Here is a 17,230-nt window from a genome sequence, read left to right on the forward strand (position 1 = left end):
ACCACACAATTTCCGTTCTCATCCTGAAGCAAAGTTCTTAACCCGAGGTACTATTTCTGGGTTAGCGGAGTCTGTAACCTGAAGCATCTGTAACCTGAGGTACCACTGTATTTTGCACTACAATTACCATCAGCCCCAGCCAGCATTGCCATGTTGATGTGGGTTGAAGGGGATTGTGGTCCAAAATATCTGGCGTGCACTATGTTGGGGAAAAGTGCTATAGTGCTGCACTACGTATAAATGTTTGTACCTGTATAGTTGGTCCCAGAAGGACAGGGAGCTCAGAGCATGCTGCATAATGAGCCTCCAGTATACAAGTCAGAACAATGTACTTTGAGCAGGAAAATTGTTTGCTTGCGCTGCCTGAGGCCTCATGATTTATTGTTCCATTCGGCGTTGTAGCAGCTGAATGCTGGTCTTGCTTGAATGCTTAAGACCTTAACGAAAAGTGGCTGCTCAGAACAAGAAGGAATGAATTTAAAAGAAAGCCATCAACACAGCAAGAGTTTAGTGTAGCCCACCAGATGTGGGAGCCAACCAGCAGCTCTCTGAACTGAAGGGAGGCCCCAGAGCATATTGCTGAATATACACGTCCTGTGACGTTCATTGTCTGCGGATAAATCAATATTCCATATTTCTCCCTTCAAAGAAGGCCACACGCATGCACACACCCTGAACAAGAATTAACACCCTTGGCATTTCATTGCAGATCAAAATAGAACTGAGGAAAATTAGAGGCTGAGGAACCTGTTGCCAAGGAGACACACCTATGTGGGTGGGCAAAGGAGCGAAAGAACAGCAACACTTTACTTCTCCACCAAAGGGAATTTAGGGGCCTGCCAAGCCCATCCCACATGTGGGTGGAGAAGCAAGAAGTTAGGCTTTCTACTGTGAGCAATAGAAAAGCACCCCAGAGGCTCAGGACACCCTCCAGCCACTTCCGCTTCTGGCCTCCCCAAAATTGCTTCCCATGACCATACCTGCGCCTCACCTGCCAGACTCAGAAGTTTGATGCTTGGGAAGAGGAAATGAGAAAGAAGAGATATATTTCTATATCAGAGAGCCTGTTGGATCACTAGAATAGCAGGTGAATGAAATCTATGATTGGGGGGGGGGGGTTGTATCCAGGACATCTAGGAGATTACTGTGTAGGGGAATTGGAATGAATCCCAGCTGGTGTCCACTGTTTGTTGACTTATGAGCTCAAGCAAAAGACTCTGGATTTAGCCAGAATATGTTTATTTTTAAAAGCTCAAAAAAGAGTGATAGATTCCCAAATATCGACACCCCCTCAGTCTAAACGAGGGGTGGAACTGCCATCAGAAGGGATGATGAACTGCTTTGTAAAATATAGCCAACTCTAACTGAAAGTGTGGCTTGAAGTGGGTGGGGGAGGCAGCTCATGTTTACAGATTTGCCTGCTGAATCACATATCTTCTGGGCAATATGAGATGTAAGGAGCAACCCAGCATTTCCAAGGATGACTGCACTTTGTATTAAGGAAGTGAGCAGCAGATATTCGCTGTTGGGAGCCAGCTCACGGCAAGGGCAGGGAGCTGTTTACCAGGCTGACCAGGGCCTCAGCTCAGCTTGGCCACAGCTGTGCTTCTTGGGCCATAAGGGAGTGACACAGATCAGCTCAGCTCACCGTGCTCCCTGGGCTGCAGCTGGAGCTCAGGCTAATGAATCACTACACCGGGAAAGGGAGGCTTATTCAATTTGTGCTCCGTTAATTACGAGCATTCGTCGGCTCAAGGGAGCCAAGGATTCCTTCTGGGTCTGCGCTGAACAGTGAGCAGGGCCAAATCTATTGCAAAAAAAGAGTCAGCCCCTTGCAATCTGAGAGTGACGTGTTTTTCGTTGTTAACGCCAGCGGTTAGCAGCCTCTGGATCAACACCCCTCCTTCCCAAAGAGCTTACTACAGCTGCAAGAATGAATTGCGTGTGACAGGTCTTAGTCATACAGCTGGATGGAGCGGTGAAAGAATTTGCACGGTGGTGCAAGGATGGCGCAGGAACAGAACAGGCGTCGCATGCCCAGCCTGAGCATTTTCCTGCCACAAACCTTTTCAACCTCAAGCAAAGCACCATGGCTTCATTTTGCACTCCAAGTAAAGCAGGTCCCTCCTGCACCTTGGCTGCAGACCTTGTCAAATAAAAGCACTGGACTTGGCAAGCAAGTTCCCCCTCCTATTCCTTTGCTGTTTGAAAATGTAATATATTCAGGTGAGGATGGCTAAAGTCGTGCTGTGCTTCTGGCACCCTCTGGTGGCCTGTGTGCTGAACAGCACTGTGATGGCATTCCACAAAACGGCATTACTTAGCATTGCACCATACTGGAAACGGATTGGCTGGACCAAGCCATCGATTAACGGTGCATCAGGTGCTTGCTTTTAGCATCTGAAGAAGTGTGCATGCAAACAAAAGCTCATACCAATAACAAACTTAGTTGGTCTCTAAGGTGCTACTGGACGGAATTTTTGTATTTTGTTTCGACTACGGCAGACCAACATGGCTGCCTACCTGTAACTGACACATCTCTGTTTACAATGAGGTCACGTGTCTTGTGCCCACAAGTCACCTCAGTGTGAGATAAACATAGTGGCAAGCAAAATTGCCTTATTCACTGATGGGGAAGAATTATTTCTAAAAACCTTAAGCAGAATTTCCTGTAGCTCCGTCTCCGCCTACATTCACTGCTGTCACTGACCATGCAGTACTGGTGGTAATACTGCGGCCAACGCATGAGCACTAGGATGCTCTCCGTGGCAAATCAGGGCACAAAGCCAACTGGCTCATTTAAGTAGTTCAGCTGTGCATGTTGTAGCTAGCCACTGTCAGGGCCGGCCCAAGACATTTTGGCACCTGAGGCAAACCTCAAAATGTTTTTTAAAAAGCAAACCAACAATAAAGCCAAGTTCCACCGCCTCCCAAGGTAGTCTGTTCCACTGTCAAACCACGCTTACTGTCAAAAAGTCCTTCCTTAGGTTTAGTCAGAATCTTCTTGTGCATTTAGTCAGAATTGACTTGTGAATTGGTGTTTTCTGTTGTCAAATCCAGCCACTGATGGTTAGTGAATTAAGCCAGTCAACCCTGCTCCCTGTTCACGGAAATTGTCATTAAAGACTGCTCTCACCTTTCTGACAAGCACATTCTCTGAATGTTTGTCACCCTCTGACCACCTCCTCTCCACCGTTCTCTTTTCATCCACCTGCAAGGACACACAAGTGAATATTTATTCAGGAGCAAAGAAGCATCAGCACAAGCTAAAAAGATCAGATTCTCCTGCCAGGATTTTTATTTTTATTTTTTAAGAACAGACAATACAGAAGAAACCAAGGATTGTCAGGTCCAGACAATGGAAGAGAGGAAAAGGTTGGGAAACAAGATGTGGAAGAAGGACAAGAGCAAAATTCTTACCAAATCCTTTCTATTCCACACTGCTGCCAGAAAGGAAAAGCAGATCCATAGTTAAAAGCCTTGTCTTTACCATCAATACGAGCACTTCCAACCAAAATTAGCACACACAAATAGCACTTGAACATTTCTCTAGTTAGTTAGTTAGTTAGTTAGTTAGTCCTTGCTATTTCTATAGCACTTTTGATGTGAAAAGTGCTTTACAAATTCTGGGCATGATTCAGCTAGAGTTAAGCAAAATCTTCATTCTCAGTGGGACTGCAAGGTGCTTAACTTTTGCTAGAGCATCCTCAGTTATCGTGCAGGCCCTCACTACAATCTTGTGGTGCAGGTTATTGTTCTCATTTTATAGAGGGAAAATATCACATTGGTTGTGGGTTGGCCCCAAAGATACCCTTTTGCATGCAGAAAGCACCTTCCACTCACAGAAGGGCTGTTTGATGCATTGTGATAAATCAACATAAACAAGAAAAGAAGTGCTTCTGCTTGTACACGAGTTTGCAAAAAATCTTGACAAAGGACATCTCCCGACTGCTGTTATATTGCAGGTGTATTCTGAAACATGTTCTTGACCCAGTAATAGTGCATTGGTGGTAAATTTATTTTGCTTTATTAATCGTTCTTTGATTCTTCTCCAATGCTTCTACATTATTACTGTCTAGAGGGAATCTAACACAACAAAAGCAGGACAATAAAAAAAACCCAGAGCATTTGTGGCATGAAAAGTTACAGGGTTTTAGCAGGACCTTATGTGCTGTTTAGAAGCAGTATGTCTGCCTCAAAACTTCTTCAGGGCAAATAGTATTGACAGAGAAATATCCCATGACCACCCCAATCATGAGCACAAATGAATATGCAGTAATAAGGACATTCCGTTTTCCTTTAACATCAGTGATCTGGTGGCCAGCTGGGGAAGACTGCAGGCCGGCCTTCGGATTGGCCAACGGTAGACAAGCCTGGGTCTGGGGATTCTTCATGGGGAGGGTCAACCCAGCCAATGGGTGTTGCTAGGGCCCGCCCCATAGGGAATAAATTGTGGGCAGGCCAGCATTCCTCCACAATCTTTTCATGGGATCTTCCATATCAGTTGCCATTATTCAGGGCTGGGCAGGCAGGAATTTTTCCACTTGTCCAATTGGCATTGGCCACTTGGTTTTCACCTACCTCATAGTAATTGTCACAACTTTGTGAGGTTAGGCACTGGGTAAGCCTTAATCTGGTCTGGAGGTGATGTTGTAGCCTCTCCCTGCCCCTCCTTGGTTAAGGGTATTCTGTTAAGGGGATCCATGAAGAGTTGCTTCTGCCTGATGCCCAGATGGGGGCTAGGGCCATAGAACTCCTCCAGAGGGACCCCCGGGGCTACCCCTATTTGATGTAGGTCATAGGGCCTCCCCCATGTTGTGATTTACCCTTAGGTACACTCACAGCAGATGGGCTGGATTTAAAGAAATGGCTTCACCCAATGCCAAACCTTTCACATCTGCAACCAATAAAGTTGTGGCCTATTTGAACTGAAAATCTATATGCTGCTGTCTTGTATGGTTGCTCATTACATAGGGAGCAGCTGCGTTGTGGGGCCTTGGCATGCAGCTGGAGGACATCTGGAGTAGAAGCATCAGAATTGCCACAGAGACAGAAAGATAAAACTCTGGCAAGTGGCTATTGTTCAGTGGCAGAAACACATCCTATCATTTTGAAGGCCCCACAACAGGTGATGAGAAAGCCCTCTCTGTTTGAGACCTGGAGAGTCACTGCTAGTCGGAGTTGACATTACTAGGCTAAATAGCTAAACTGACCCTGATATACGGCAGCTTGCTATATTCCTAGCTGCAGTTGGCTGAAGCAGAGGTACAGCTGTAGCTTCATTGAGAGCTTGTGTGAGATTAGCACTTGTGTTGTCTGCTTGCTAGCAATATCTCTGCTTGCTTATTTGTAAACAAAGAGATATTACCAAGGCACCATGAATCTCCGGTACATTCTCAGCCAAAGGAAATGACTCAGAAATGCTATTCCTGGGACTTACCACCACTCAGGGAAAGTGAGGAGTGTAGAACAATGCTTAGAATCTATAGTGCTACCCTCACTCCACTTCCCAGAGCAATGAGAAGTTCCAGGAAGGCAATGCATGATCAGATTTAGTTTCTCTTGGAAAGCAGCCACTGGAGACTTATTGGAGTTTTGTAATATTTACATTATTAATCAGAGAACAGCAGTTCATCTGAACTATTATGAGGAGGAACCCACGATACGTATCTCTCTGCTGGCAGCCAGTCTCAAAGCGCAGCATCATTTACACATAATCCACTTGATTTATCCAAGTTCCCCAGTGGCCACTGAGCAACAATAAAGGCTTTTAGCAAGTGGCACCATTTGGAAATCAGTAACTTCATGTTCCACTAGGTCTGGAGTTCACATAAGAAGATATTATCTTGCTATGTAGTCCAAAAGGCACCCCACATCCCAGTACGCAAGAGGGAAGGAGACTTGGAGGAATCTTGAAGCTTACAGAAGTGCAAAAGTATTTTGGGGGTGGAGATCTGTAAAGTGGGAGGCCCTCATAACAGTCCATTGAGAATCTTGGCTGACTGTTGGAGGGGGCAGAAAACTGAGGGTGGGGGTGAAATGGGGTAGCTGAAATGCTGAACAGAGGCTTCCGTACTGCAAGATTTTCATGATCAGCCTCATCTATTGACACTTTCCCACAAAATTGGGCCCCAAGTGGCTCACAACGTATCAAGTGAATAATTAAATATATAACAAATACACACACACGAGAAATAATACCATCACTAAATAAATACAGTGGTACCTCAAGTTACATACGCTTCAGGTTACATACGCTTCAGGTTACAGACTCTGCTAACCCAGAAATAGTAATGAGGCATCTAATCATAAGCTTGCATTTTTATTAAAGCTTATATGTTTAATCAGGGCTTGTATTTTAAGAATGAGTTTAAAAATGTTCTGTTTCATGCCAGGCAGAAGACCAGTTGCCTAAAAACCTTGGCAAGATATTTTTACTCCTAGACAAGGGGCCCCCCTGATTTATAGCAGAAAACAATTCTCAAAGTCGTAAAAAGGGAATTACAGGCTGACAGCCAAGGTTACACTGACCCTACAAATTAAGGGTGGATAAATAGTAAAATGAGCCATATCTTCTTCCTAAGGTTAAGAAGGTCAAGAGCAGTGAAAAAGCATCTAGCTGGTAGAAAGAGAACATTTTCTGGGAAGACTTTTTCTAAAGCTGTTTCTTTCTTAAACTAAGATCCTTTTAAGATTTCTTTTCCTTTTAAAAGGTTGTTTATGTATTAAATATATTAGTTTAAATATAATTATGCAAAGGATTTAAGAAATGCTAGATTCTTATTTCATATAGTTGTAAGAGTTGTAACTATCCTGAAATTAAGTCAGGCACCAGCCAAGCCCCTTGCCAGACAGAAGACGCCAATCGAGCGCTCCTGATATATGGTTGTTAGGCCTTTTGTTTAGAAACCTTCAAATGAAGGAGATCTCTCAATGTTGATGTGAACTCAATCTTTGACATATGCATAAGATAAAAATTCAAGATTAATTATCTGTTTTGGAAGGCAATAGGGCAAGGAGGGCAAGAGGTGAGCTGGTAATTAAGATTCCTTGTTGAGACACATGTAAGATATATTACTACTTATTTGTCATTTATAGATAGAAGAATATATAGCTTTTTATTTTCCATAAAAGGCAAGAGGAAATGGGTGTATCTTTTGTGATTGGTTCTAGCAAACAGCCAATAGGAATTTCAACCAGGCTGATTGGACAGAGGCAGCCACAGGAGGAGCAAGGGGGCTGGATTAAGGAAATATAAGTGCTGGCCAGAATGGCAAGAGGCCAGGCCAGAGCTTGGTAACCATATACCACTGTGCCTCATATTTATTTGTCTGACAAATAAATTACTATTTTAATTTCTCTATTGCTGCGTTGAATATTTCATTCCAGCTAAGCGTTAACCACAAGCAGGGTGCTACAGTACCTCGGGTTAAGAACTTTGCTTCAGGATGAGAACAAAAATCGTGCTCTGTTGGCACAGTGGCAGCGGGAGGCCCCATTAGCTAAAGTGGTGCTTCAGGTTAAGAACAGTTTCAGGTTAAGAACAGACCTCCGGAATGAATTAAGTACTTAACCTGAGGTACCTCTGTACAATAAATAAATAAATATGGACAAGTTTGTTTGAAACAATATGAACAAACCAACCTAATCTGACAGCTTGAAACTAAACAGGGGAGAGAGAATAATGCCCAACACAGAAATACAAAGTAGTATGCAAAACTTCCACATGCTCCAGATGCATCTATCTCTCATAGTTTGGATCCAAGACTCAACTTCAAACATCCAGGGAACCCACCACCCCAGCTCTCTCCTGGGGTAGTGAAGAGAGGTCTTCAGGCCACCATTATCCGGACTCTCCTCCATTGTCTCCCAGGACAACATGGATGCCAACAACTCCATACAGAGGCCAAAAACTTTCATTCCACATTCTCCCACCAATCGACATGCATTCATGCAGGCTGGGGGTTGTAAACAAGTTTCTCAGGGTTTGTACCACCCTTGCCCTTGTGGCAGTTTCTGACCTGGTGGTTTTTATAGCCCTTTCTCCAGTGCTTTTTTTCTGGGGGGATGCAGGGGTATGCATACCCCTAAACATTTTGTGAATCTTTGTACTTCTGTCCATTTACTGTATTTATTTTTCCTGATTTGAACTATAAAATGGTGATTTTCTTGAGCATTGCCTTTCTCCAAATCAAAGATATGGGTAACAGGGAGAAACATACATTTCAAAGAGCAAGTTTTATAAAGAAAATAAATAATTTCAGCTTAGAAATTATACTATGTTCTAAAAGAAACCAGTCATCAAATCTCTTTCTTAACATATGCTTAGTCTTGCAAGTGAGGAACAGAATTTTTGGATTTTTTTGGGTTAGGTCCCAATTGCTAATAATTTAAATAAGCATCAATTGTAGGCACACTAACAGTCTGTTTGAACAGCTCCAGGCACTTTATAAATGTTTGTGTTGTTCAATTGTCACAACTGAGCAGCAGGCAGATTATCCAAAATGAAGAATATCCTGATGTCTGGGACAGACTGTTTCCATGAAAATTCAGCTCTCCTTATTTCCACTCACCTGCAGGGGAGAAAGACTGGCACGAGCATGAATCCTGCTCTCTCTTCTGACAGCCGGCTTCCTAACAACAGCCAGACATGCTTTGCGTACAGCACACAGGGCTGCCTTGTCTCCTGTCTAGCTGATGCAGCTGCCTACCAATTCATGCAGAATCCTGTCAACTTCTAGGTCTTCTGCTGCCAAGAAGCTCTCGCTATTTATTACTTTGGTTGGTCTGAGTTTTGTAACCATACATGGCAGCTGCAGGAACAATTCCCTGACTTTGCAACAGCTGTGCAGGGTGGAAACTGGCAGCGCCATTAGGAGTGATAGAATCAGACAATCATAGAATTGTAGAGTTGGAAGGGGTATCCTGAGGGTCATCTAGTCCAACCCCCTGCAGTGCAGGAATGTCAACTAAAGTATCTATGACACATGGTCATCCAACCTCTGCTGAACAACCTCCAAGGAAGGAGAGTCCACCACTTTCTGAAGGAGTGAAAAGCAAAAGCACACTCAAGATCTCCAAATCATCATCCACCCCTGCCTGAATCCTACCTTCTTCTTTTTTAAACATAACTTTTTATTGGGTTTTATAAACAAGGATCATAAATGATACAAAATAGACCAAGTCTTCACATGCCATTTGTATATCACAAAAAAAAGAATAATATATCTGCAGTAATGTCTGCAACATATGGTTCATTATTAGTGGTCAATGTATATGTTCTTGGTTTGTGAATTGGTTTAAAAAATAACAATAACAAAGGTGAAACAGGATAGAACAGAGTTAACAGATAACATTCAATATTGCCTAGCCAAATGCCTAATTAGGGGCCCCTGAATCCTTCCTTCCTTTTAACACACTTCTAGACATCACAAAATTGACTCAGACTGGCTGTGCAGATAGATGCACCAATGCAAGAGGAGCTGACACTAAGTATATCATCATGCACATAGGAGAGCAAGTATAATCTCCATTTAAAAGTATCATGATTGGAGTGTTTTCAGACAGAGATTTAATGCTGTAAACAGATCTTTGAGATATCAGAAAAGGGACATTGCCAGCAGTTTTGAATTTTTCCCAGAAAGGGAAAATCCAAAGAAAATGTGGGGGTGGGAGATATGGGCTTGCATTTTGATAAGGACAACATTGTGCAGATGCTCCAACCCGTCCTGCCCCCCCCCCAAAAAAAAAACCCTGCATGCATGAGAAGCATTCATCCCACAATTCATCCCATTTGGAAGCATCCTGAGTGATAGAAAGTGACTGGTTGGGTTTAACACACACACAACTACAGGGCAACAGTTGTAGGAAAAAAGTAGATAAAGCCAGTTTTTCTTCCCCATTATTTAAATGGGGTTTTGTACATTTTGTTCATGTTCAGGGAGGCCCATGACATAAATCTGCATAAAATTTGCATATGCTAATTTATGGATGCAGATGCAAATATAGCCCAACTTTCAGAGGCAAAGCAGCCCTTTATAAGCAAAGAGTTGTGTGTGTGTTTGTGTATGTATGTGTGTTTTAAAGGTTTTCAGAAGTAGAAGTCCCCTCTTCATCTGAGAATTCCCCCCACCAGTGGGGCTCTAGACCAGTTTGGGGAACATAGTAAGCTGTCTTCTACTGAGTCAGACCATTGCTCCATCTAGCTCAGTATTGTCCACTGCAGCCTTTCTCAACCTTGGGTCCCCAGATGTTGTTGGACTACAACTCCCATCCTCCTTGACTACCTGTTAGCTAGGGATGATGGGAGTTGTAGTCCCACAACATTTGGGTACACGGGATTGAGAAAACGCTGGTGTATTAATTGATCTCTAGATTTTCAGATGGAGATTTCTCCCAGTCCTGCCTGAAGATGCAGGGTTTGAACTTAGCACCATCTATGTGGAAAGAAAATGCCCTACCACTGAGCTACAGCCACTTCCCAGGGGATTTGAAGGGAAGAATTTACATCCAGTTTGTCTAAGTTTCCCTGCGAGGGTCCACCCCTGCAATCCTGTTATTTCAGTAAATGCAAGATGGGGATAGTTCCTCCTTCAATTTCTCTGTAATGGTAAAGACAAAGGAGCAAAGCTGGTTGGTTACCCTATTCCAGATATCATGTAATATCCTCCCAAACATGACAGACAGCTGTCTGGCATGATTTAATTCTGACTGTTGAGTGGATAGCAAAGCTTGTCCCATGGAGAAATACAGCACCACGCTTCCTGCCCTGTGCTTAGTGAAATAGTATTGGGCTGATTCAAGGCTCCTGACATAAAAGTATCCCTGAGCTGATTTTGCAGCATCTGAAAGTGGCAGCTTTTGAAAGCTACATGAGAGTACGGAGTCAGTAGTTCTCCTGAGCTTTAAAGATGAAGAGAAGAGTAAAATACAAAGAAGACAATTCCCTGGAGCAGTTCAAAGAAACAGAGGATGCTGAGAAGGCAAGTCTGAGCTTGAATGAACAACTTTTATTCCTGCTAATTGCTTGGGGCCTTTTTTTAGTTGAACATCAAACTCTCACAGAGACAGGCACAGTAATAACAAGGCAGAAACCCCATTTCAGTGTCGCATCTAACATTCCTTTTTTCTGTCTATGTCTCAAGAGAGCACATTTCATCAAAGATAGTTTACATTACATGCTTGTCCATTTTATTGCAGAATTTGTCTATTTTTACAGTAGAAATACATGAAAACACCCATGAAGTGCAATAGAATTTGCAATAAAATATGCACACAAATGCTGTGATTTAAGGGGAGGAATTGTTCCCCATCTCTATCCAGCACTGAAGGTTGCCAACTTTTAATCTGTTTCTCCTCCTGTGCCTTTAATAGCAGAGTGATCTGGAGATATATGGAATTGGTAACGTAGCAGGAGGAAGAGAGTAAGAATAAATGAATAGTTCTTCAAATGAAGAGGTGCAGAAAGTGAAGGATTGGGACCTGGGTTTTTAACTTGTTCATAAACAATATCTGAGTTAGGACTGAGCAGTGAGGTGGCCAGGTTTGCTGATTATACTAAATTGTTCAGGGTCATTAAAACAACAAGATATGGTGAAGAGTTCTCTTGCCTCCAGTTGTGAGACTGGAAGTGAAGAGGAAGAAGATGCTGAGAAAGCCAGTCACTTGTTTACATCCAGGATGGGGAACAGGATTCAGTAGGCTGCTACCATGGACAATAAAGCCAAGGTGATCCTCCCCCCCCCCTTTAAGTGCTGAATCTCCATAGACATGGGCTTCACTCAAATACCAGCAACTTCAGGTTCTGCAATTGTAGATGACTGGGAGTTCTTGTGCAACAAACCTGCTTTCCCAAAAGAGTAGATTTTTGGTGAAGGGGGAAATGATAGAAAAACGCAGCTGAAGGGTAGGATAACCCTTACCTTGAGGCAACATCATCTAACCACCCTGCAAACATATCAGAATGAATGGTCATTAAATTTCATTATTATTATTTTCACTTATGAGTCGCTTCCCACAAGGCAATCATTTTTGTTATATAGGTTAGATGGTTGTTGTGTAATAATGTTCTCTCACACTTTCCCATGCATTTTCCCATAACTTCCCTTATCACAAAAAGTTTGATCTTTTGGGGAAGCAGGTATGTTGCTCAAGGCCTCTTGTTTATTATTACACAACTTGAATTTGCCAGTATGTGATTGACTCCCATTCCAAAATAGTGACAGTCTAAAAGCACCTCTACTTCTTTATTGTCTCTACACTAGACAATAATTTTTGCCACCCTTACCTGGAGATGCCAGAGACTGAGCCAGAGATATTCTGCATGCAAAGCATATGCTCTGTCACTGAGCTATATCCCTTCCCCTACTACTGAGCTAGTAAAAAGTAAAGTTTGCTTAATTATCTCTTTGTTCCCCCCCCCCCCGATTTTTTTTCCAAAAATGAAAACTTTGAAAATATCAGGTGGCTCAGAAGGATTCGCCTCCATTTACTACATTTGTCATCTGACCCCAATTTCATTTCATTCCTACAATCATGTGGCACTTACCTCTTTAGACAGGAAGCATATTAACTCATGATATATTATCTCTCTATACACTGTTAATAAAAAAGCAATTCAAACAGTCCACAAACCATAGACGTCCAATTTAAAGATGATTTGCTGCATACTAATTAACCATTATGCTTCACTGGATCTGGATACACCACTCTGAAGCTTAAATGCACTGTTGCATAAAACAGCAGCCTGTTAAATGCAGCTATTACCAAAATGAAAGAGGGGGCAGAGTACAGAGAGGTCTCTGAGGAAGCCCGATACTAAAAGACCCAGAGAGAGAGAGAGAGAGAGAGAGAGAGAGAGAGAGATTACTCAACTCTCTGCTGACAACTGGGATATTGGTGCCAGGGAAAATCTTAGGCACTGGGCAGGAGGGCAGGCTATGATAGTAATAAGGTTTCTCCTTCTTAGACCATGGGGATTTGCTTTACTGTCATCTAAGGGAGAGGAAAATGAGATTGCAATTCCATTTAGTCTCCACTGAAGCAGAAAGAGGCGGATATCAAATACCAGGAGCCTTTTGCAGTGCACTGCTTTGAAGAGGGTACATGCATCAACTGGGAAACGCAAGGGATATATTTTAAAGGAAATAGCACTACATACACTTGCTTTTAGTGAGCCAGAATCCTCCTCAGCCATCAGTAAATGCCCTTGGACAAGCCTAAGCTACCCTAAAGTGTTGTTGTGAAGATGAACTGGGATCTTAAGAGTATCACAAGAAGCCTCCACACATACTGTATGAATTAGCCCAAACCCTAGCCTAGGCCAGGGATAGGAAGCTATTTTCAGCCTGAGGGCTGTATTTCCTTCAGGCCAGTCTTCTGGGTGCCACATGTCACTGGCAGGCAGGGCCAGAGGGAAGAGAGGGTAGGCTCATTTCTGCATACCCAGCCCATCTAGGCAAGCAATAAGGAAGCATTATCAGAGTTCAAGGACACATTCCAGCCAGGCAAGAAACACTCAAGGAGAATGCAAAGCAGAGCCAGTAATGGATGTTGTTGAATGGGAGGTGGGTAGGGCCTGGAGAGAATCCCAAGGGCAGACAGAGAGGCTTGGAGGGCTGCATTTGGCTCCCAGGCCTAAGGTTCCCCACCCCTGTGCTAGACCTTCCTTTGATGACCTTCCAAAGTATGGCAGGTAGGCAACAAGGTCAGGACCCTTTCTGTGGTGGCATTAAGATGCCAGGGCGCTTTGCCTAAGGTGAAGCTCCACACTGCTTGCTTGCTTGCTTTACGCTGAGCAGCCAAGACTCCAACCCCTACCTGGCAGTTTAAGGCATTGGCTCTTAAAAAAGATTCTGATTTTTAATCAATTTTTACTTTGAAGGATTAATGTGATTTTGAACATATTGTTTTGATTTTGGTATATTTGCTATAGTTAATAAAACAAACCAACTTTGATTTTTGATTTTTTTTTACAGAATGGCTGGACAGAATTTATCTTTTAAAAAAAACTACTCTGAATTCCACCACTTCTCAATATTTATGTGGTGCCACTTTTCTCACGTCCATCATATCGCTCCTAAAAACATACAATTTCCTGGCAACGTTTAGCTCTGTCCCTTAGTCCTTGCCTCAGCTCAAGCTATATGTAACTGCATGTGCTTACATTTATCCGCTCTTACTCTGTTTCTGCTCTTTATCATCTGTCCGGATTTTCAAAAATTGGATGAGCAGAGCTCTTTTTTTGATGGTGCCCTTTTAAACGACTGAATGTGCAAATACTGGTTTCAGTTCTACTCCTTTAGCTCCCTCTCGGGGTTATAGCACGGCATAGCACATCAAAGGAACAGTAAGCCTTGGGGCCCTTCCATGCAATCAGTTTTTCACATAAGAATTGCTTGGTTTGCAATTCATTCATTGTGAGGATCCAGGCATACAATGTTGTGTTGTTGGGGAAATGGACTTTCCTCCGTAGCCAGATACTTTGACTACGGGTCAGATCAACATAATGGAAAACATTGTTTCTTGCTGTCTGAACAAGTTTTCCTGAGCTCCAGGTCACAAGCTCTCCCATTCTCCTAGCTTTCTGGCATGCAAAACTAGAGCCGATGAGAAGCATACATTTCCACTTTTAAACAAGCTACAGTGCCCTGTAATGTTTGAATGTCAGGGACTGTGGTTTGTTTAATTAAATTTGAGTAGGTGTGATAGTGAACATTGTCCCACTGACATCCAATGAACATGCAAATTGTGGCAATTTCCACTCCTGGTTTCTGTTCCTGACAGAATTCTCCAGAATTCCTAGGTACAGGTTAGCCACCTCTGCCATACTCTTGCTAGCTTTGCATTGTCCACACTGACTGGCAGCAGCTGTCCAGGATTTCAGTCTGAGGTATCTCCCAATACTACCTGAAGATCCCAGACATTCAACATGGGACCTTCTGCCCACAAAACAGAAGCTCTCTCACTGAGCTGCAGCCCGTTTTCTCACTGGGGGCGTTCATTTTTCAAACTCTCCCTTCACTAAGGCAGATGGAAAAGTTCCATTTGGGAAATGTTTTCAGCACTTGGGGAAAAGTGCTGTGCAAATATTCAGTGAATGGAAAGGGTTGCCCTACTTAGCCAACTGCAGTTTACATCCTAGTAACATCATGCTACATTGTGCATGAACAAATTCCCCACATGTCTGTATATTTACAATGTAAACCTGGCCCATCAGAGGCATGCAGGGACGGCTTCTGTAAATCCCTGGAAAATAGGGGCACTTGGAGGGTCAGACACTGTATTTCCCAAGAGCCCACCGCACTGCAAGATACAGTTTCCACACAAATCACCTTGAGGCTATTCAGTAGCGGAGCACATTTCACAAAAAGCTCCCCCTCTTCCCCCCATTCCCAATGACTTTTGTGCCTCCTCCCCTCTTCATTCTTTGCCATCTCTGTGTTTATCTAACATGCCTCGACCGTATGGCGAAGTCTGTAAAGCCCTGAGTCACTCGCAGCCTTACACAAAAAAGCATTTACTGCCAAATGTACTGTTTAAAAGCTCTTTAAACTCCAGGCCCAAATCTGCGTGTACTTCACGCTGGGAGGCGTCGCACGGCCTGGGCCCGAGGACAATGGCGCACTGTTTCTGGGAAAGTGCAGACCATGAAAGTGAGAGGCTTGAGCTGGCTGCGCCAGCCGCCTATCCCAGCATGATTTACACTCTCTGTTTCAATGTGTCCATGTGCTCCCTGCAGGCCCGTCATCCATCTTGCCTGAGAAAACAGCCTTGGCCATCTGGGGCTGTAAAACTCTCGCATGCCCCCCGCTCACCATGTCAACAGGCTTTTCTTTTCTCTCCTCGCAGGCAGCGGGGCAGAGTGTAGGCCCGGCAGCTGAGTTACAGCCTGAAGACTGAATAGGACGCACAGCTTGTGCTGTTCTTGGGCTAATCCTCTTCTCCGTCAGCAGAATGTCACTCGGAAACCATCAGTTTGAGGCAGCTGGAGCTCGGCTCCAAAGTCTGCTTTTAAAAACCTTGGCCCAGAAAGCGCAGAAGCACACGCTTCAGAAGATGCCAAAAGGAAGTGGGCCCTCAGACAGTGGTTGGACAGTGTCATTCTGAGGGAGACAGTCTTGCCTCTTGGCTAGAATCAGTGGCATTCTGAAAAACTGGATTCTGCACCTTTTAATCCTATGTCACTTTCCCCCGTACTTAGTTGCTTAATTTCTAATCAGGGATGCTATTATTATTATCATTATTAGTCCTGTTCCTGTGCCTAACAGCAGCCTGATTAAAAATAGTTGTTGCTGTTGGTGTAGAGGTAGCAACATTTAAAAAATAGATTTGTTTTGTTTATAAATATCAGGATTTTGTCCTCAAGATCTTAAGATATTCTCACTTAAAGGTGAAAAGTTACAAAGAATTCCAATAGTAACAGGGCTGTATTTGTGTCAAGAGCTGTATTCCCTCAGAAGTAATTGCTTGGGGGCCACATACCAAGGATTGGGAGGGCCAAAGTCTTCTTTCTCTGCCCAACATCCCATTTGACATTTAGAAGACATCTGAAGGCAGCCCTGTTCGGGGAAGTTTTAAATGTGTGACATTTTAATGTATTTTTCATCTTTGTTGGAAGCCGCCCAGAGTGGGCAGGGTACAAATAAATATAATAATAATAATAATAATAATAATAATAATAATAATAATAATAATAATAATAATAATTTGCTTTCACAGTGCATGAGGATAGGAGCCCTTCTACAGCTGCCATTTCGGTGAACTCTGCCCCTTCCCCACAGTGTGACAATTAGAATTAAAAATAAACCTCCCGTTGGCAAAACCAAGAAGTGTTTTTCCTCTAAGCCTAACTGACATGCGAGTGAGGGCAGCAGGAGAGGCCAGTCCTGGCTGGAGATGCAAGGGACTGAACATTTTCCTATAAAATGATTTGCTTTTATGCCTGAGGCCTAGATGATCACATGATTTGACAGATTTATCTTAAGTCAATTGATATTGCAGTGGGCCCAGCCAACATTTCCACTTTCCAGTGTTGTAGAATGAAATATGAGAGTTGTATTGAGTTTCGATGGGTGTCAGGGACAGAACAGGTTCACACATCCTTACTCAGCCATGAAGCTCACTGGTTAGGCTTCGGTAAGTCATCATCTCTCCTCTTGACTCACATGCCACGCTTGTTCTGAGGGTAATTCTGTGTACCACACCATGAGTTCTTCAGAGGAAGGGTGCA

The 17,230-nt window shown here is 43.3% G+C and overlaps 1 protein-coding gene across 2 annotated transcripts in view; it reads right to left on the reverse strand.

Moving 5' to 3' along the window:
- CCDC9B (coiled-coil domain containing 9B) overlaps positions 1–17,230 on the reverse strand; it is a 53,428-nt gene that overhangs the window by 23,340 nt on the left and 12,858 nt on the right. For both annotated transcript variants that reach the window (XM_079964754.1, XM_079964755.1), the window contains exon 6: positions 3,137–3,211. In XM_079964754.1, the coding sequence (XP_079820880.1) occupies positions 3,137–3,211 (75 nt within the window). The remainder of the gene's footprint in view (positions 1–3,136; positions 3,212–17,230) is intronic.

Source organism: Podarcis cretensis (genome assembly GCF_951804945.1).
Source record: "Podarcis cretensis genome assembly, chromosome: 1".
NCBI classification, from domain to species: domain Eukaryota; kingdom Metazoa; phylum Chordata; class Lepidosauria; order Squamata; family Lacertidae; genus Podarcis; species Podarcis cretensis.